The 23,968-nt window shown below is 34.9% G+C and overlaps 1 protein-coding gene across 1 annotated transcript in view; it reads left to right on the top strand.

Annotated features, from left to right (window-relative positions):
• Positions 1–23,968, top strand: part of LOC149784362 (tubulin epsilon chain-like) — a 67,500-nt gene that overhangs the window by 7,455 nt on the left and 36,077 nt on the right. Inside the window, exons 2-5 of the mRNA XM_089932419.1 lie at positions 1,022–1,095; positions 7,198–7,317; positions 11,052–11,167; positions 17,436–17,557. Coding sequence (XP_089788545.1) covers positions 1,022–1,095; positions 7,198–7,317; positions 11,052–11,167; positions 17,436–17,557 — 432 coding nt within the window. The remainder of the gene's footprint in view (positions 1–1,021; positions 1,096–7,197; positions 7,318–11,051; positions 11,168–17,435; positions 17,558–23,968) is intronic.

The raw sequence follows: 23,968 nt of genomic DNA on the forward strand, positions 1-23,968 counted from the left end.
TTGGTCTTGGCCATTCTAGAATTGGTCTTGGCTATTCTAGATTTGGTCTTAGCTGTTCTAGAATCGGTCTTGGCTGTTCTAGAACTGGTCTTAGCTGTTTTAGAATCGGTCTTGGCTGTTCTAGAATTGGTCTTAGCTGTTCTAGAATTAGTCTTGGCTGTTCTAGAGTCGGTCTTGGCTATTCTAGAATTGGTCTTAGCTGTTCTAGAATTGGTCTTAGCTGTTCTAGAATCGGTCTTGGCTTTCTAGAATTGGTCATAAATACATTGTACAGGCCTAATGTAGTCCAAACTTTATTTGGTGTAGCATAATGAGAATGAGCTTTGAGTCATCACAAAAAAATAAAAATCTTCAAAAACCTGACAAATACAGGCCTAATTGATGGGATAGATGCAGTGATCAGTTCTAAAAATGCTGGAAATTGGATAGATCACTCATCATTTTTGCAAGCATTAATACTCACTGGAAATTTTGGCGTTTTATTCAAATTCAGATTTGACTAATTAATATTTTATATTAATATTTTATTCAAGTAATTTCCATCAATTCATACCTTTAAATTGAATCAAAACAAATTGGTTTGTTATTATTGAATGCTCAACTACCAGGTAATGCATACAGATAGCTGCTGTACAAAAAATTAAAGCCATAGCAGTTCATTTGGGAGTACAATGAAATGAAGATCATTTCTTTATGTTAAAGATATAATTAATGTACATCTTCAGACCTTGACAGTCCATGTATCATATGTTTTCTGGTTTTATCCTGTGTCCTCTCATCTCAGGATGAAAATAAGGGAACCCAAGAAAAACACTAGGAGAATGTTTTGGTGCATATTGCAGAATGGTGATGTAAACTGAACAGATACTCATGGTATTGTGGAGTGTTGCATTCTACACCATCATGAAATCCATTTCATTACATCAGAATAACTTCATTATGCCTGGAATCAAGATATAAATAGTAGCACAGTGTTTTAGTCCTGAAATGTAATTGACTTGGAACTTAATGTTTCTTTCAGTTGGACAATGTGGTAATCAGATCGGTTGCCGCTTCTGGGACCTAGCTCTCAGGGAGCATGCTGGTGTAAACAAGGTGTGTAATAGATAATATTAACTCAACTGCATGAAAAATGAAAAGCTTCAACTGGTATTATTAATTACAGGATAGTGAACTGTTTATTGCTTTTAATTTATTGGAGGTTTTGAAAGTGATTATTGATATTATTAAATGATCAAATCATTGTTAAAAATGGGTCTTTTTAAAAGCCCAAATGATATTAGCCTTTTTTAAAACAATTTTATGTGAAAACGTTCGGTCCAGTTAACTGTTATGACTTTTATGTAAATGTGTATGCAGTCTTTATGTCTGATCAAGCTGGAATTGTCATTGTGGTACATGTGCTGACTTCACAACATTAATTGTCAAGCAATTTATCCCACCTGTTTATTGATTCTCTTCCAAGTCTAACTTAAATTTTAGGCTTTTTAATGAAAGACAAATTAAATTGTAATTGAAACAGTCTAACAGAAAAATCTTGATGTTCTTTCTAGAAAACTACAAAAAAATTATTCTATAAAAGTATACCTGTTTTATACTGCTACCATATTTACTGTATATGTCGGGGCACTGTATTTGTTGTGACACCATAAATTAATTTTAAAAGAATTTTTTTGTGCATTGTATGTTCTGGGACACATCGTTGTTTTCGAGTCTTAGGTTGTTGGACACCTTTTAAATCAATCGAAAACTACATGTTGGAAAATGCACTCCAACTGAAATTTTATTTAAAAAAATATAAAACTGTGTATTTGAGATAAAACTCTTTAATCCACTGCAGCAGCATCTCATCAACACAACCCTTCTCCAGCACATGTATGATCTATTCTTTCAGTACATGAATATTTTTTTTAGCATCCTCATACCGTGAAAAATTGTTATTCACCACCCATGCTTCTATGTGCTTGGCATCTATAGTTACAATTAATACAAAGGAGCATTGATGTCTGTGGGTAAATAGTAATGATACTTTTGTAACCCCTGCTGGTGAAAAGATTGTCACTTACACTCAAGTGAATGTCTTTTCAAATAATGCTTATTATTTGCGAGATACTGTTGTTTTAGACTGGATTCTCATTTCAGACTGGAATCTTCATAGACCAGATGATAATACTCTAAGTCCTCCCTGGCATTCTACGAGCTTGCATCAGATCACCTCTGTTATATACCATCATGACGTATTAGTCCCTAACCCTCCACCTTTACTTGCTACTAAGAGAAACCTCCGTATGATAAATAGAACCTAACTATGACATCCAAGCAAACCTAACAACTTGCTTACCTCCTACAGCAGAACAACTCGATAACTGCCTGCATTCATTGCTTGACAAACATGCCCCAGCAACCAAGCGAAGAGTATTGATTAAAAATGTTTTCCGTTGTATAGCAGTTTTAGGGACCAGCTTCACACTGCTAAAAGAGACTGCCGTAAAGCTGAGAGGCTTTGACTTTCCACCAGACTCACTGTTCAAATCTATGAAGCTGCTAAGAAGAACGTCACAAACATAGTCCATGCAGCGAAACCAGCCCACTACAGTACTAAGATCACAGAAGGTTCCAGCTTCAAAGAATTCTTCGAAATTACTAACAAGCTAATGTCAAGGAACAAATGTACACCACTTCCATCTACCTTCTCTCCAGTCGACCTTCCAGACCTGTTTGCAAATTTCTTCCAAACCATTCGAGATTAGCTTGACAACACAATTTCAACTGACATGTTGTCACCATTCAATTGCAATGCAGAATTTGGCAACGGTTAGCAGCATTTGAATCTGTCTCTATAGATTTTGTATGTACAATCATGATGAAGAGTGCACCAAAGTCATGTGTACTTGATCCGATTCCGATACCACTGCTGCTTGAGTGCTTAGATTCAATATTGCCTTCACTGATGTTATTAATACCTCTCTATCATCGAGGGAATTCCATCATTTTTCAAAACTGCCATTGTAAAGGCTCTGCTGAAGAAACCAACACTTGACCATAACAATTTAAAGAACTACCGCCCAGTTTTTAATCTCCCATTCATATAAAAAATCTTAGTAAAGTTTTTTCTCTCCCAGCTGAATTCAAACAGTCTTTTTATCAATGTACAGTCTGCAGATCGCCCTTGCCACAGAAACTACTCTTCTGAAAGTAGTTAATGACCTTCTCTCTACTTTGGATAGCGGAAAGATTACAGTCCTCACCCTCCTTGATTTGTCTGCAACATTTGACACAATAGACCATAATATATTACTTCACTGTCTCCAGCATGTATTTGGCATTCATGATACAGTGTTACTGTGGTTCAAGTTCTACTTAGTCAACAGGACACAAATTGTGTCTGCCAATGGAATACACTCCAGCCTAGTTCATCTATGTTGTGTTCATTAAGGGTCTGTTCTTGGACCTGTTCATCCCATACACTTAGCTGCTCAAAAGTGTCATAGATCATCATTCAATGTCTCACCAATTGAAACCGCTCTGGTCGCCTAGTTGTTAGAGTGTCCGCCTCGGATGCGGGAGGTCGTGGGTTTTGATCCCTGGCTGAGTCGTACCAAAGACTTACAGAAATGGTACTTACAGCTGCCTCATTTGGTGCTCAGCATTAAGAGGTTAGTGTTAGAACTGGTCAGCCTGGTGTCAGGATAATGTGACTGGGTGGGACATCATGCTACATGTCTGCGGCATGATGCCCCAGTGCTAGACATCACTATAAACTGCCACACTGCAGACATCTTAACAATATGACTTAATTTTTAAAAAAGCTATGTTAAAAATCCAAATCACACACACACACACACCCCCTCACCAATTGTATGCTGATGTGTAAGCGAGTATCACGCTACCCACAGGTTCACTTTGTAGAAACCTTATACAAAGTTTCCTCTTCTTGCAAGAGGTTTGGGTTGTCGGATTGTACCTTCTTTCAAGGTGTCTGCTTAATTTGGTTTTCTTTATCTAGAGGTTGATCACCCTCAGTGTTATTGCCCAGTCGAGTAAATATAAATATAAGTGGTGAAACTTATAGGTGGAATAGATAGAGATCTGACCAGATATATAGAAACAAACAATTTAATCAATTACATAAAACAACTGTGAGAATTCATTACATCAGGAATATACTCTGTTTTAGATATAAAACTTTCACCGATTTACAAAAAAAGTACAAATATATTTAAATAAAGTAGCCGATCTGTTTTACTGATAGATTTAGTTCATCATAGGATCGAGTGAACAATCGAAGTCAGTGCCTTGTACAATTCATAACATGTTTCTTCATTCACTCCACTTCCACTGTAGCTGTTCCTTCGACTTTTGTTGGTCTTACCTCTTTTGGTCCTCACTCTGTCCGTAGCACGTAGATTCACAGATGCCCAGATCTCAGGATTAGTACGTCTCACTATACGTCTCAGAGATAATCTCAGAATACATCTCAGAATTAATACGTCACAGGAGCTATTTTCTCCCTTTGAAAAAAAATAAATAGAGACAACCTAAATTTCCTGTTGTTTATGAATACAGGGACTTGAATCATCCCCCTCTCGTTATCAGATCTTACTGTCAGTGCTAAACAGATGCTAAGGCTGTAAGTCGGCCCACATGTCCTATAATGACCCTAGTTAGTCGAATGGCTAATTCATCACACATTAACATCACACATTATCACCACACGAGGCATAACAGTTATGAGCCAGCCTCAATTTACACAAGTGAATAAATGAAATACATGACTTACTACGTCCTTTTAGTCAGTACACACTCAGCCATAATCATACGTGAAATCTTCTAAATTCGGTGAATTCACATGGATTCTTGTAACTCATATTAACTAATGTAATGCATGAAGTTCTTAGAACCTAATTTTTATGCAAACTAGATGACAAATTCAAACAATTCGTCAAACTTATCTAAAGAAGATTAATGTACGACTTCCTATGCATAAACTCAACACAGTTATACTTCATATAGCAAATTGATACACGAATGTAGCAAATATATTCATGCAAATATAAGTAAATAAATTCAGCAAAGCATTATATATGTCATTAACAAATTACATGGAATTATCACAAATACCTTTGAGCTTTCAGCGTTCCTCGCTTCTACACTTGTTTTCTCTTGCAGAAAAGCTTAGACTGATTAAAATTTTCGATGTGGCAATATTAAAACTCGGAAATTTAGTGTGGGAAACACGCCCCCTTATTCAGCATAACCAATCAGAATTAAATATATTTGCTGTCTTTTTCTAGAGGCACCAAAGTTGGGATCAGCTTGACCTTGTAGTTTGAGTAACAGAGTTCTGCAATCTTTCAATCCTGACATTTACACTATGGAATCAAAGTTAGCTTTTGTTTCCACCAGTCTTCCGTGGGCTAAATAAACGAATGACTAATTAAGAATGAAATTCTCCCCTCGAAAAGACATTACCGGTCATGGCAGTATGGCGATTTGATACGCACCTGTCCCCATAATGTGTTCTTCATAGATTACCAGAAATTTACCCCTTCAGGTGAAAAAACCTGATTATACAAATCTAGAACCCAACTGAAGTTGATGCTACCATCCAAGATGTAGAGAGGTGCATTTCTGATATGAAATCATGGATGACACGTAACAAGCTGAAGATGAATGATGATAAAACTGAAGCCATTCTGATCACAACACAAAGACTTTCTCATTCACATCATTTACTTCAAACAATAAATATCAGCAATACCAACATTAAATTCACACAGTCAGTATGATACCAAGGTTTTACTCTCGACAGTACTTTCACATTGCACCAGCATGTCATGAACAAATACAAGGCTGCATATGTTGAGCTGAGATGCATGAGCTCCATTTGCAAATATCTTTCAGTTGATGCCACTAAAACACTTGTGTGTTGATTAGTACTTTCAAGACAGGACTATTGTAACTCAATTCTGTCTGGTTCATCTCAATATCTACTCCAGACACTTCAGAAAGTTCAAAATGCAGCTGCTCGGATCATCCTTAGAGTACCATGATCAGAGCACACCTTCCTCCTGATCTGTACCCTACAATGGCTATCCATTCAATCCAGAATCAAACACAAAATTTGTTCTCTGTGCTACGTTTCACTGACAGACTCCAGTCCAACATACCTATCCGACCTCACCTATGTGTACACACCAGCAAGATACTTACTCTTCTGACAGTTGTATACTCATTATTCCCACTATGAAAACAAAGTCACATGGACAATGTTCTTTTGCATACCAGGTCCCAGCAATGTGGAACAAATTGGCCAATGAACTTAGACACAAGACAGTGATTTCGTTCAAGAGTGCTTTTAAAACTCACCTATTTCGACTTCAAGAACAAACTTAAAGACCTAATAATGTTTCCTACCTTAAATATTTTTGCATGTTTTATGTTTTCATATCATTATATATCTTTTTATGTTTTACGTGTTGTCTAATATTGTAAGGCACTTAGACTAATAAAGATTATGCACTATACAAAAAAAATGTCCTCATTATTATTATTATTATTTTTATTTTTATTATTATTATTATTATTATTATTGTACTGTCATACAGTAGCAATGGATATAATTCAATCTTGATTATTTTGCACCTATCACCATGTCTTGCGTGAATGACAGATGTCTTCAAGATATAGGTTGATTATTTCCCTTTTGTGATTTTGTTGGATCCAGTTTTCAGTTGGATAACATATTCAAACCTTTGAGCACAACCACACACACCATGTCAATGAAAAACGTGGCATGTGTTATCAGACATATTTGTTACATGCTACAGGATGGAAGCCTACACTACATACACAGATTTCGTGGATATATACTTTTTAATGCTCATGTTATAAAAAAAAGGAATAAATGATAACAATACAATGTTTGTTTCCTTCTTTTTATTATCAAATAAGCATTTTATCTATTTTATTGCAATGTGCAGTGGGGGGTGAGCACGATTGCACAAATTTATTTCATTTCTTTAGTCTTGGGACATATGATCTAGGTAAAATATGGTAATTTTAAAGTATACTTAATTTTTTCTGCAAAACTGTACCTATTTTATTCCATGAAAATACCATTTTATTCTACAAAAGTAAGTATACCTATTTTATTCTTCAAAAATATACCATTTTATTCAACCAGTTTTGTTCTAGAATGGAGTGTATGATGAGCCACTGAGCAGTTTCTTCCGCAATGTTGACAGTCGTTATGATGATCCAGTGGACATTCCAGTTGGCACAGGAAAGGGAAAAATCAAGTCTCTGAAAGCCAGGGTACAGTCTCATTCAGAATTGAGCATCATGATTGATTATGATCATACAACAGATTAATATGTGTTACATGTATTTAATTTGTGTTGTATTCTTGACCTTTGTCCGTAATTGAGGATAGGAACTTTTGGCTTAACTGAATAATATCATTCTTTTTAAAAAGTATGTTACTTGGATTTTAATTTAGAACATAAATTATACCCTTGGAAAGACCTTTCTCTACCAGATTTTAGTCAGGTTGTTTGCTAAAATTTAAGTAAACAGACTTAGCCTCATTTACAAATTTTGTGGTAATTTCCATTGGTAATAATCTAAGTCCAGGGCATTTTGTTGTGTCATAAATCAGGTGACAGTATGTATATAAAGAAGACCAAGTGAACAATTATTAATTCCTATTTTAATATCAGTCTTTGTGGAATCAATTTCAGATATAATTTGAGAGGAATTATTTAATTGGCATTACAAAGTGCTCATTGACATTTTGGACTTTGGGATTATTGTGAATTCATTCAAAGGCATTCAGGATTATGTTATTGTGATATGTCAAGACTATTGGTACATCAACACTTTAAAGACTGGAATTCATTAAGAACACGCTATACTTTTGGACTTGAGCTAGAACTTTTAGGATTATTTGGAATTTAATTCCCAATGCAGTAAGTTCCTTTTAAAATTTTCACACTTTATTATAGGGAAATAAATTGTTTGTTGAATTTTACTAAACGTGTTGGTTTTGCTTTTTTTATTACTTAGTTTAACACTGTAAAGTTGTACATTATGTTTGAGGTGGTTTGGGCTTGTCAATCAAAATAATTTTGCTACAGCATATAAGAGAATTTTTTTCATATAAGTACTAATCAAGTGTTTTCTCTCATGCTTGTGTGCCTTATTCAAAGCACACCTGCCTAATCCAGCCATTAAAGATAAAACTGGCTATAAACCTGTTTTTAACTGATATAATTTGCCAAGGCAGTGTCATTTGTTACATTCAGGCAATTTTAGTAGTTGTTTCCCGGGCTGATAACATCACAAGTTGAACACTGCTTCTATTAAGCACTGTATCAGTCTGTCTGCAACAGGTGTATTTTATTGGAGAGGATAAAGAATTTTGTATCATATTAAATTATTGCAGTGATTATTTGTTCACTTTCAAGAAATGGAAGTTGTTTTGTAAAAGTCTGAATTGTATTTTGTTATTTGTTGTACCCATCTCTCCCCCCGTTATTAGGATCAAGCATGCATGCTGTAGACTGAAATTTAGTTCATTTGAATGAAGGGTTTAATAAACAATTCCATATTCCCAAAATCCATTTACTAAATTTCAGTGGAAAGGAATGATTAAAATTTTCTTTGCACATTTATTTTATCCATATTAACAGATAGTGTGATTTTCTGTTATTTTTATTAAAGAAGCAGGTATGTAAAAATCAATACAACTTAGCAGCATGTTAAACTTACCTGCTGTACATATGTTCTTCTACCAGAGGAACAATTTCCATGGATCTCCCCAAATAATTACATGTTTTTCAGCAGAAGGTTTGCTTGAGAATAAGATCCCCAAACAATTACATCATTTCTGTGAAATTACCATAACACAATTACATCATTTCTGTGAAATTACCATTACCATAACACAATTACATCATTTCTATGAAATTGCCATAACACAATTACATCATTTCTGTGAAATTACCATAACACAATTACATCATTTCTGTGAAATTACCATAACACAATTACATCATTTCTGTGAAATTACCATAACACAATTACATCATTTCTATGAAATTGCCATAACACAATTACATCATTTCTGTGAAATTACCATAACACAATGACATCATTTCTGTGAAATTACCATAACACAATTACATCATTTCTGTGAAATTACCATAACACAATTACATCATTTCTGTGAAATTACCATGACACAATTACATCATTTCTGTGAAATTACCATAACACAATTACAGCATTTCTGTGAAATTACCATAACACAATTACATCATTTCTGTGAAATTACCATAACACAATTACATCATTTGTGTGAAATTATCATAACACAATTACATCATTTCTGTGAAATTACCATAACACAATTACATCATTTCTGTGAAATTACCATAACACAATTACATCATTTCTGTGAAATTACCATAACACAATTACATCATTTCTGTGAAATTACCATAACACAATTACATCATTTCTGTGAAATTATCATAACACAATTACATCATTTCTGTGAAATTACCATAACACAATTACATCATTTCTGTGAAATTACCATAACACAATTACATCATTTCTATGAAATTGCCATAACAGCGGGAAAGAAAACAATCATGTCTTTTCACAATGTGATAAAAGAATATTTTTAACGATCATGAAAAAAGGCTGATAAAACATTTATAAATTACATTTATGTATTTTATTTAAACATCTTATTAATGATACAATTTCTCATGTTAGACTTTTACGGCACTGCAAATTTATATTGAGTTTTACCACCAAACCATATTCAGATGCTTGTTTTGAAATGTTTATGAGAATTTTAAATTGTATAAATCCATAGTAAATTGAAACTGTACATGTTAAAACTGCCATATTTTTTGTACTTGTTATAATTGTTTTCATTTTAGATAACAAACTCTCAGATTATCTTTACTGGTTAAAAATGGCATCTTAATTCCCAACCAGATGTAATGCTGGAAAAAATTATTCATTCTATATCATGTGGCATTCATGTATCAATGTATATTTATCACTCCTGTGACTTTGCAGAGTCAGGGTGTTTGTGTGCTGCATGAAATGAACAGCAGTTCAACTCATGATGTCACAGGATATAATGAGATAAATTAAGTTTTCATATCACCACCCAATTCTGCTGGCAGAATATAAGAAAAATGCTACTACTGTTAACCAGTGGTAGTTGCCTGGGAAAAGGATCACCTTTTTCTTAGAGCAGCAGTATGAGATATAAGCAGGGTCTAAAACACAAGCCATTATGAGATTCATGCCAGTTTTTAACAAATGTCATAAAAAAGTCAACAGAATACAAGAACATCATATATGCAAGAAATCATACCTTTATTTTTTTTTTGTTAAAGCAAAAAATTCCATTTTAAAATATTGAAACTTAGAATAACTTATTCTTCACTATTTATTTTTAATGATAACACATAGGGGCATACACATAGGGTTATTTACAGTTCAACAGGGAAATATCTTGTAACAGGGCATACCCAAACACAAGTTAAATATCATTTTTGAATAGGTTAGTATGGTATTTATAAAAGAATATTTGATTTTTTCTTTCTGTAGCTGGCCAATTAATAGTGCTGGGGAAGCATCTGCAATGGTTATTTGCCAGATTTGTGAAGGAAGTCAAATCTGTATTAAAGTGTGACAGTCTCTTTGACTATTGGAACCACCTTAATTATAGATGCCATTTTGAGAGAAAAAAAATCACATAAAAAAGTAAATTTGTTACGATATGATGGGAATTTTAAGGGTAAAGGAAAAGTGAAATTCATGGTAAAGGTTCTTGATTAAAAAACTGGGTTGTATGGTGCCCTTATTTATTGAGGTTATACAGAAGAAACGTTCACCTTGTACATTACCTACAAATGCAGCAAACACATTCTTACCAATATAAGATAATCAGCAATTATTAGAGGTAATATTTTGGAAGATCTTGTGTGAGAAAGCTGATGGAGGTATGCTATTTCCTGCAGGCAATTCTGGTAGACATGGAGGAGGGGGTTGTCAGTGAGATGATGAAGGGGCCACTCCGTGAGGTCTTTGACTTCAAGCAGCTCATCACAGATGTTTCAGGATCTGGAAACAACTGGTAAAAAAACAAAGAAAACAATTGCAATGTTCAGCCAACAGAGCTTGCCTAATTTGCAGTGATATTGGAACATGCAGTTTTATTTGATATTAATATGATTATAAATTATAGTGTAAGCTGCCTTAGCATACAGTGGACACATCTTCACAACATGCATCATTGGAAATCCTCAATGAAATTCTTTCCATAAATGTTCTTTATATACATACATGTTTTTTCTCCATTTTAAAGTGGAATTTTGCTTTTCTCAATGACAAGAAAAATCATATTCTTAATGTAGTCCATATTTTATATAATCTCCAATCCAGTTATAAATAAATGTCTGTCCAGTCCCATTCCTCATCTATCCTTGTAAAGTGTTCATTCTGTATATTAATTAACATATGATCGTTGTAAAGAGTATTCTGATTGGTCTAAAGTTTCTACTCATCCAATGAATGTTCATGTAATGGAAATAGATGGAAATGTAAAGAAAGAAGCATGTTTGCAAAACATGGTATCTCAAGTTTTTGACAGAGAGCAGGACACAAAAAGTTTGGATAATAGTTTTAAAAATGTGTGGAAATGGGAATGGCTTCAAGTGGAAAGTCAATGGAAATGTAGATGGTCAGTTCATAAGAACCTGAACAACAGAGAAGTGGCATTGTGTGATATTTGCAAGAAAGATTTAAATTAGGCTAATTATGGTGGTTAGAGTTTGTAGCAGCAGCCAGCACCTCCAAAAAGAAGCCACATACAGAAAAATTGAATATCAGAAGCACAAATTACAACCAATAAAAGGTGGTGTTTGAAAGGAAAAGAACCTCATGTTGAGGAAAAAAAGATTGAATACTGAGCCAAAAATTGTCAGTGGTGACACAAAGGAATTGTTCAAGGTGGTTTTGAAGTTTTTGCTCGATAGTTGTTTTCAGACAAGCACTTTGATGGATTTATGAGCAACATGTGGTATTCAGTAGGTTTGATATGATTGGCTGCCATGACATGCATGGAATTTCAGTACTAGTTCAAACAGTTATATGCCGTCTGAGGTTAACCTGCCGTGACATTTGTTTTTTGGTTTTGTAGATTTAATGGCATTTTTCAGCACAAGACAGGCTATACATGTTGGCTTTAATATTTGATAGAAGAAATGAGAGAAAACCCTGGAAGAACCACCTACCCATGAGAAGCTGCTGGCAAGTTTTCTGACCTACCCATGTAGGCCAAGCTGAGACTTGGACCCATATGAGTAGAAGTGAGATGTCAGTTACCTTTAAAAACAAGTTCCTCAGACCCAACAGTAAGACAAGCTTGGGATTTTAGTTGTTGTTGTTGTAGGGTTTAACGCCATTTTTCAGCACACGATAGTCTATACATGGCGGCCAGTATTAATGGTGGAGGAAGAACCTGGGAAATCCCCGGAAAGAACCACCGACCCTCGAGAAGCTACTGGCAAGCTTTCTCACATATCCACATTGGCCGAATCTGAGACTCGAACCCATGCAGACAAAGGTGAGATGGCAGTGATCCGTAACGGAGAGCGCTTTAGACCACTCGGCCACTCGGGGCCCCTGGGATTTTAGTATTAGCTATAATGATTGGCTGCCATCTGAGTTAACCTGCCATGGCATACTTGTGATTCTAGTACTTCTGTATTACTTTATATACTGGGACATGATAAAATAATTTTTTCTTGTCCCAGAACTTATGGTGAATTTTTTCCCCACCAAAATCACATGTAACAATACTTAAGAAACAAAATAAATTTGTGTTGAAGGTACCCCCACTCCATTGCACATTGCAATAAAATAAATAAACAAAATGTTTATTTGATAATAATATGAAACAAACTAAGCTTGCATTGTTGTCATTTATTCCTCTTTTTCATCATGATCAGTTTATTAAAGAAAATAATATATCCATGAACTCTATATGCATCCATACTGTAGTGTGTATCGCTTATGTCAGATAATACTTGCCACATTGTTCATTGATGTAAATTATAGGGGAACGAATTGTGTTTGCTTGTACTCAAAGGTATGAATATGTTATCAAACTGAAAACTGGATTAAACAAATTTGCAAACGAGAGAGAAAGAGGGAAATATCAACTGCACCTGCCATTCACACTTGACATAGTGTTAAGGTGCAAAATAACCAAGATTGTATGATATCCAGCTTAACTATATGACAGTATCTCCAATTAAAAATTATTATTTGAAAATACATTCACTGTGAGTGCAAATCTTTTTGCTAGCATGGGTTACAAAAAGTATTATTAAAGCAATTTATTGCTGTGTACACTATTTATCCTGCTGACATCAATGCTCATTTGTATCATTTGTGATGAACGTTGTGTTCATCGATCAATAAGCTAAAATTTAACAACAGGATATCAATTATGAAATTATTACAAAGCAAGTCGACCCAGGAAGCCAACTTTTGATTCTTTTAAGTTTCATTTTATTTTTTTGTTAACACAAATGTGGCGGACAAAGGGAGACAACTTTGGTTCTTTTTTACTGGTATTCATGGAAATTTTGAAAATAAATCGAAACAAGGAAACAATTTTTAAAGCTACACAGTCTAGTGCTTTATGCACCAATATCAATAATCCAGCTGGACACTGATTTATTTAAATTAGCAACTGGAAATAGAACACTTGATAATGAGAGTAGTCCTTGAAAACTGCAAATTGGTCATTGAAAAGTCACTGAATTTCAGTTCTCCTATCTGTATCAACCATGTGTAGATGGTCCTAAATATAAATGGTGCCGATTTGACACTCAATATGGTTGCCATCTATAAAATCTAGTTATTGCTACTCTTCCTCAATGGATGTTCATATCAACAAAGGGATTTTACTAAGACTTCTTCTGATGTCTAGTTGGTCCTAAATAAGAATGGTGCCAATCTGTTGTCCAGTAAGGCGGCCACTAAGGCCAGCTTGAAAATGGTGCCAATTTGTTGTCCAGTAAGGGTGTCACAAAAGCCAGCTTGAAAATGGTGCCAATCTGTTGTCAAGTAAGGCTGTCACAATGGCCAGCTTGAAAATGGTGCCAATATGTTGTCCAGTAAGGCTGTCACAATGGCCAGCTTGAAAATGGTGCCAATCTGTTGTCCAGAAAGGCTGTCACAATGGCCAGCTTGAAAATGGTGCCAATATGTAGTCCAGTAATGGTGTCACAAAGGCCAGCTTGAAAATGGTGCTATCTGTTGTCCAGTAAGGGTGTCACAATGGCCAGCTTGAAAGTGGTGCCAGTTTGTTGTCCAGTAAGGGTGTCACAAAGGCCAGCTTGAAAATGGTGCCAATCTGTTGTCCAGTAAGGCTGTCACAATGGCCAGCTTGAAAATGGTGCCAATCTGTTGTCCAGTAAGGCTGTCACAATGGCTAGCTTGAAAATGGTGCCAATTTGTTGTCCAGTAAGGGTGTCACAAAGGCCAGCATGAAAATGGTGCCATCTGTTGTCCAGTAAGGCTGTCACAATGGCCAGCTTGAAAATGGTGCCAATTTGTTGTCCAGTAAGGCTGTCACAATGGCCACCTTGAAAATGGTGCCAATATGTTGTCCAGTAAGGCAGTCACAATGGCCACCTTGAAAATGGTGCCAATCTGTTGTCCAGTAAGGCTGTCACAATGGCCAACTTGAAAATGGTGCCAATTTGTTGTCCAGTAAGGGTGTCACAAAGGCCAGCTTGAAAATGGTGCCAATATGTTGTCCAGTAAGGCTGTCACAATGGCCAGCTTGAAAATGCTGCCATCTTTTGTCCAGTAAGGCTGTCACAATGGCCAGCTTGAAAATGGTGCCAATATGTTGTGCAGTAAGGGTGTCACAAACGCCAACTTGAAAATGGTGCCAATCTGTTGTCCAGTAAGGCTGTCACAATGCGTTAAGAAAATCATGAAGATTTAGTGTTATTATTTTTATATTTCATTACAGATTAATTTCATAAATGTCAGCTTCAATAAGAACTGATATCTTTACAGAAAGAACAGCGACAAAGACTACTTACATATTTGATATGAACATTCACAAGTAGAGACCTCTTTATTATTCTAATGAAAGTCAAAATGCTACTAATGGGTGGGTGATAAGCAAAAATCAACTTCAAATATTATCATTCTTCCACTGCGACTTAATCAAGTGTGCATAAGTTTGTTATGAGACTATTTCACAATGTCACTAATTTTGAAATTGTTAGAAATTTAACCTTTGACTATTTCAGATCCAGTGAAGTTAGCTAAGAAATATCCATCTTGCACAATATTATCGTGCAGAGAAGATATCTCCAAAACGAATGTCATGCCTTCAAGTATTTGTGTGTGTGAGAGAGAGAGAGAGTCGTAAATGACATTATATCATTATCAAAGATTTGGTACTGAATAGACAGAGCACATCACATGATTTATGGTACTGAATAGACAGAGCACATCACAACATCATAAGATATGTCTGAATATATAGACAGAGCACATCACATGAATTATGGTACTGAATAGACTGAGCACATCACATGAGTTGTGGTACTGAATAGACAGAACATATCACATGAGTTATGGTACTGAATAGACAGAACACATCACATGAGTTGTGGTACTGAATAGACAGCATATCACATGAGTTATGGTACTGAATAGACAGAGCACATCACATGAGTTATGGTACTGAACAGACAGAGCACATCACATGATTTATGGTACTGAATAGATAGAGCACATCACAACATTATATGTCTGAATATATAGAAAGAGCACATCACATGAGTTGTGGTACTGAATAGACAGAGCACATCACATGAGTTATGGTACTGAATAGACAGTTGTTGTTGTTGTTGTTGGGTTTAACACCATTTTTCAGCACATGATAGGTTATGTATGGTGGCCAGTATTAATGGTGGAGGAAGAACCCGGGAAAACTCGGGAAGAACCACCGACCCACGAGAAGGTACTGGCAAGCTTTCTCACATACCCACATTGGTCGAATCCGAGACTCGAACCCACATAGACAGAGGTGATATCCAGTGATCCGTAACAGAGAGCGCTTTAGACCACTCAGGGCCCCCTGAATAGACAGAGCATATCACAATGAGTTGTGGTACTGAATAGACAGAGCATATCACATGAGTTATGGTACTGAATAAACAGAGTACATCACATGAATTGTGGTACTGAATAGATAGAGCACATCACATGATTTATGGTACTGAGTAGACAGAGCACATCACATGATTTATGGTACTGAATCACATGAGCATATCACATGAGTTATGGTACTGAATAGACAGAGCACATCACATGAGTTGTGGTGCTGAATAGACAGGGCACATCTCAACATCATCTGAACTGGTACTGAATAGAAAGACAGAGCATATCACATCATTTGGTGTGGTAATGATGAAAATGATATGCTGTCTGTCAGAGGGTGTTGCAGCCTCATCAGAGAGGTGATACTGGATAGACAGTCATAATGTATCACAGTGTCTGACGTGATGATGGATAGTTTCACAGCATCTTATATGTAGCACTGGACACAGGTACAGGGTATTACATCTGAGAAGTGATACTGGATAGTCAGCCAGTGAATATCACAGAATCTGATATATAATAATGATTTAGACAGTCAGAATGGCATGTGGCAGTGGACAGAGTCAGAGGGTATCACAACATTCTATATGTGAAATCTTAAAATAAATAACTTGTCTATTATGGCATAGAAATAATGATCCAGTTTTATGGCTTTATTTTCATTGCATCAGAAAAAAATCATATTCTTTGTACATTACAGTTACAATCATGGTGTGTACTATATATATATATATATATATATATATATATATATATATATATATATATATATATATATATATATATATATATATATATAATATCCATGTGGGCACAGAGAACCAGACTGGAATATATCATTACTGTGGCTACTACCATCATGACTGTGGCTACTACCAATGTGCAGGTGGTATCCATGTGCACAACCGATCATAATACATCTACTACCCATATACACCTGATATGTACATATATGTATATGTGTGTACAACACAGATCAAATCAGGTTGTTAAAAAGCCCTAGGTCACATCCACATTCTGTATTTTTACAAGTGGATGCATGTCACATATAGAGTTATTAGGAATCAACATTGGCTAAAAATGTCACAAGTTGATAATCACAAATTAGCAATAACTATTTCTATCTTTCTGCATTAATTAATTCCAATCTTCTACCCAGCATATTTTTGTTGTTGACTTTAGTAGACACTGATATATGTTTACAGGGCTGTGGGACACAAGATGTACGGTGTGCAATACCATGATCAGTTGAGTGAAGCTGTGCGGAGATCAGCCGAATTCTGTGATTGTTTACAGTGCTTCTTTATTCTACATTCCATGGGTGGAGGTAACATTAATTTAAAGTTTTAAAGCACAGGACTACAGGTTGTTTAGATGGAGGAAAAGAATACCTTTCACTTCTCTCTCACAATATCTCTTTGAAACACACAGCATAAAGAAAATGTCTTGGCTACAGTCAAGTTAACATTAGTGTTGATATCATACTATGAATTACTATATTACATCTGATAGTATTGATGCTAAATGCTGAATATATCTTACAGACAAAAGATAATGACAACCACAGTTCATCTAAAATAGCAGCAACCCTGAGAAACTTGGGGTTTTTCATTTTGAATACTTGACACATTTTAAAAACACATTTTCATGGTACAAAGATGGCCTGAAATTACTTACACATAAAATTAGCCATTGTGTAGACAGACTAGGATAACACTGTGTGTCTGTACCACTGTTGCGTTACAGCTGCATAAAACAGAATTAACTTGAACATCATTTAGCAACAATAACAATATTGTATTCAGCCATGTGTGCTGAAAGATTTAGAACTTTGCAATTTAATTTGTCCAGTACCTGTATGCACCCATCATGTTATGACATCAGAGACTCTCCATTCCCTATTTTGTTTTTGCAAAATAACTCAAGTTCTATACTGTTACAAAATTTTGTAAATTGCTTGCAATTGAAGTAAGGAAGCTTATCAGTTTTGAGGTTAAAGGTCAAGACCACTAACAGAATGAGTAGTGTGAATGGCACCTTTTATGCCAGCCTCTGTTTAATAGTCTTCTCCATAGGCACTAATAGGGCATCACTGATCTCAGCGTCTTTGAGACTGGTCGAGGTCTGCCTTGAAGTAAACTTACTGTGCAGGAATAATTCTTTTCTAACCAGATTTACCATGACTCTTATCCTTGATTGTTTGACCCCAAAATTATTGAGTATTTTTATCACCTACAGTACAAGTCATCAACAAATATTTTGTCAGAGAATTTACTCTAAAATAAAAGTTATTGCATAATGCTCATCAACTGGTCAAATAGCAAACTAGATTAGTAGGTAGATTGTTGTTATCACATCTCTTCCTAAATTATTTGGACAATTGCCATGAAGCTTTACAGTCATCCTTCCCATGGTCTAGGTTGTCTTAAATGACAACTGTGCCACTCGGGACATCCAAAATGGCCATCACAGCTGCCTATGGAGAAAGATCTAACATTACAGGTAGACCTGCTTTTCACATACAGCAGTACTACTTGGTATTCATATCCCACACTCTTGTGTGAGTTGTCAAGCTGGTTCAGTTGGCATGCTGGTATATAAGGAAAATCATTGCCTACTTGATATATTTTCATTGCATTGTTTTACTTTACCAGCATCAGAAACTGCAATTATTTCACTCTTAACCAGTGTGCACAATAATACCTGCAAACATTTCAGAATGGTTGACAAACTAATTATGCAGCTTTACTCCAACACCACATTGGTCGATTACAGGACTACTTGTGCCATAGCAGAGTTGGCCCATGAACAAACTCGGCCTACCCAAATCAGCCCATAATGTACTCGGCCCATAAAATACTCAGTTCACATAACAAACTCAGCCCATTATATACTGTGCCCATTATGTTTGGTCATCCTTACAATCCACAATTTATATGATAGTTTTTGTTAAACAGCCATTTCTTTTTTTTTCTTACATTTTTATACTCTTATACATTTCTTTCAACAGTCATTTGTTCGGCAAAAGAAATATAGTGAGAAAAAAATCATAATCCAAGATTAATTAAATTTTATACTGGATAATCAACATTTGAGACTGTCCTTTTCTTTCCATTGTTAATTGTTAATTGAGTTTTACAATAGCACATCTGCTGTACTATTTGTAATTGTAAACATGTGTTGACACAGGTAAATCTGACTACAGTTGCAATTCTCATCCAATTAGCCTAAATTCTGTATCAACAGTAAATATTTTCCATTATTCTAAGTTTGAAAAGTCTTTGTCCTTGTAAGGTCATTATGTTAATTGACCTAAATAGATATTGTTGTTGCTTTAAAATAAGAGCACATTGACAAAGCAAACATTTAAAATTCTTGTATATTTATTTTTTTTAGTATAAAATTGTGTCTCTTGGCCATGTCTTATTCCTTCTTTCAATATAAAATGTAATTAAACATTTCATTATATGATGTTACTGTTTTTGAGAAATACATAAAAATATAATAAAAATGAAATTTATAAACACTAGGATTCCTAAGATAGAATAAACAGTAAAGGACACAAAGCATCATGATGAAATAAAGAGAAGTTAATGAATAACCAGCAGAATTTATAGGAAAGACATTATATTTTTAATATCAAGAAGGAAAAGTGGAATTTATTACTGTGTTGATTTATAACGAGGAAAATTTTATTTATTACTGCGTTGATTTGTTTTGCTTTATTAATCTTTCATCAAGTGATAATCTTACCAAAACCGACGAGAAGCTACAATTTTTTAAGTACTGAATATAATCAACACAGTTTTTTTAATGAATCGATTATATAAATTATACTGACCTATAGTGTTTAGATGTACAGATTTTCTTGACCATACAGATTTCCTTGACCAATTGATACTAGTTGTCATACAATCGATAAAGACAAAATGTTAGAATTCAGTTTGACCAAATGCAGAATTTCAAGTAAGCTTTAAAATAGTTTTTTCTTCATTTTTCATTATGACAAAGAAATGTTTGAGCAAAAGATATTGTGAATGAAATATGGGTACCTAAAACTGATTGTAACATATCTATATTGCAAAATCTGTATTGCTTTCACTTCACGGTTAATAAAACCTGCAAAGTTTGCATACTTATTAATGATTAACTAATTAGTAAATAACTTTCTTGGATTAAATATTTCTTGTTCAATAACAACAAGTGTGACAAACCCATAAAACATCACCAAAAATGCTAACTTTGGTCCAAAACGGACATTTCTGGCTATTTATTGTTCAATAGAGACAGATGTTATGAAGCCATGTAAGAACAAGGGTAAGGCAGACTTTGATGTTTTGTTTAAACATTTCTTGTTCAATAATGGTAGCCATACAAGATTTGGCTATTTATTGTTCAATAGCAACAGATGTTATGAAGCCATGTAAGATAAAGGATAAGGCCGACTTTGCTGTGGGCCAACCGTGTAATGGGCCAAGTACGTTATGGGGAAATTTCTTAATTAAATTTGTATGGGCCAACTCTGCTATGGGCTGACTCCCATTATGGGCCAAGATCTCCTGTTACCCATTGGTCAAGCACAGTCCAACACTTAATGTGAACAAATGTGATTTACAGCATTCACTAGTTACTATCATCAGCAATTTGAAGTTTTCTTGCATAATACCAAGATCTTTTCCGTGACATTACAAACACTTCCTTGTTATGCAGTATGATTCCTGGATTAAATACACTCACAAAAACTTCCAAAATAATATATGCATCAATCTGTTTTTTTGCCATTATATTATTATACCCTGATTCAGTAATTGTTTATTATCATATTCTCACACATAACAAAGCTATTACATCAAACGTTCATCAAATTACACCAGTATAAATGCATGAACATCATAAATCCAGTTGTTCATAATTGTGTATATCCATGTTAAAAATAAGATGATTTTATTCTGGTGGGAATTTTTTTGTATGGCAAACTGGACAGATTTTATTCTGTTGATAATCACACAATCATATTCTCGCAAACAATATAGATTTTGGCCACAATATTCTCACCCAATCATGGCAAAATGTATTGTATAGATTAAACTATAGTCACTGTAACAAGATAACTGGGCAACAGAACACTTTTGACAATGATATAAACACAATGTTTAATAATGAATGACTTGAATGAGCAATTAATTATGAATAATATGTGTGTATATATAATCCAAATACTGGATTAATTAACATAAGAATGCACAGACTTAGTAATGAAAAATACAGATAAATTACTTTACAAAATACAAAGAGAAGGGGTGAATGGTTCACAGTGATTTCACAATGATAAGATGGTTATAGTTTACTCAACTAGTAAACAATCTAGAATTTTACTCATGTAGTAAAATGAATTCACTCAGATAGTGAAATTATGCAAACAAAAAGGGACAGATATACAAATTATCTTTACAGTCCCGAAAAATACAATGGGCTTTATGAACCCCAAAATTAGCCCACATCAGAAATATTATATGTAAGAAGATACACTCTGTCGTCAGCACACTTTATGTCATCTTCATGGCTGCTACAGTTCAGCTTCACAGCTGCTATGGTTAATTCCTGTGGTTGGCTTTAGAGCTTGCACCACGTCGACCCCGATCACTCCGATAATTTTGAACGCTTGGGTCACTCTAGACACCCTGGACACTCAAGACATCTCTACACACTCCGGATACTCTGGACAGCTCTATACACTCCAGATACTCTCGATACTCTGGACAGCTGAAAATATATCCAATACTGTGTACTATACATGACACTGGCATATAAGATAAAACGTAATGACGTTATGCTCAGGGCTATTCCATTTAAACATACCACTACCCCACGGACAGCAAAATAAAAAACTTCCATGCATGGTCATCAGTAAACAATCACTTCTGTGCCATGTCATATCAAAAGAAAAAATGCTTCTATCGGTGGTGCCTATTTTATTTTAATAATATGTTTCTATAATGCTACCGTTGTGTTTGTTTTCTCTTCTTCCCCCCCCCCCCTTAACAAAAATAACGTCATTGCGGATTACTCATCATAATTCGTGGGATTTCGGGGAAAATAAAAACTAAATCGGCAATTTCCCGATGAATTGTAACGGAAATACGGAAACAATGGGAACATGGATATCCAGAAGTCTTCGGATGTAGCCATATATGGTAAGGATGCTGCAGCCGAATATTTAAAACGTGACATAAAATGGCAGTAGAAATACAATGCAACATGTGGTCCATCGAAGATGTGGGAATATGGCTGACTTTTAGAGGTGAGAACTTGATGATAGATACAAGGTTGAGACATTCTTCAGCCTCTGAATTAAGTTTGAAAATCGTACATTTAAAACTCCACAAACTTGGAAAAAGTCCCATTCTCTTAGCTTCAATTTGATTGGTTAGAACTATTTGTATGACAAGTACGTGCTTCCGAAAATAAAACGACCTTGAAATAAACCGGATTGTGCTCTTTCTCATGCGACTTTCATGTGACCTTTTAAGCTAAACTGCACGTAACATAATAATTCTGGTACCTATGTTTTGCTCTGACAGGCATTCGACTTTGTATGCATACTAAAACTTTGACGTACTGTTATACATTTATGGAATGCCAGGCCATTTTCCCCACGCTATAGCTCGACATGGCCATGATCGCACCTACTTAATATGCAAGTGCACCGCACAGAATGGAATGCTGTCTTCTCATTGGTTGACTGAAAATGAGGTACTGAACCTAGGTATAAACTGATTTTCAGTTGACTATAACGGGGACAGTATTCCATTTTTTGCATTGCACTAGCATATTAAATGGGTGCGATCATGGTCATGTCGAGCGATAGCATGGGAAAATGGTCTGGCATTCCGTAAATTTATAAATACTACGTAAAAGTTTTAGTAGGAGTATGAAGTCGAATGCCTGAGTGAAACATTGCTACCAAATTTATTACGCTACGCGCAGTTTAGCTTAAATTATCAGCGTTGATTCTTCAATAGTTAGTAGCAACAGGGGACACCACTAGAGGGCACTGGCGATCAAGATTAACGTTTTCTCAAAATGTCAACCTCGTCTAACTTGAAAATAATTTTTAAAACTTACATGTATGGCCCTGCTATCAAATTTCATATATAATTTCTAGGTACTATTATTTAGGAACTGTTAATCATATTGATCTTTAGCTATGTAAATATTGTGCTTTTAATCCAAAATAAACTCTCAAGGCAATGTTTCGTCCTTAAACTTGAAAACCATAAATACCCAGTTGATCAAAAATGAACAGCTCTTTTTATTATTACTATTCACAAAATGTTTTTTATTTATCATATTATCTTAAATTATAAATATTGATTAGATCCATTATATTTTATTTCTGACTATTAAGTTTAATACTTCTATTCAAGTTACAAATAATAAAAATTAATCAACATATCATTCACTTCTATTAAAGTAATTTGTACGCACGGTAATGAATTTCCAAAATTTGCTTCTATGCATGGGCATGGGTGTCCAAAATTCACTGCTCTGACTGGTAGTGGTAGAAAAAAATCACTTCTATGGGTGGTCACCCATTTTTGAATGTGCCTTCCCCCCCCCCCCAGGGGTATGTTTAAATGGAATAGCCCTCAGTAAGTTATACAGATTACATTATCGGCACAATAATTACAAAACAACAGGTTCAGAAGTAAACCTAACCCTGCTCGATAAGAATCTT

Source organism: Sinohyriopsis cumingii, chromosome 14, assembly GCF_028554795.1.
Source record: "Sinohyriopsis cumingii isolate HCF-2022 chromosome 14, ASM2855479v2, whole genome shotgun sequence".
In the NCBI taxonomy this organism is placed as follows: Eukaryota; Metazoa; Mollusca; class Bivalvia; order Unionida; family Unionidae; genus Sinohyriopsis; species Sinohyriopsis cumingii.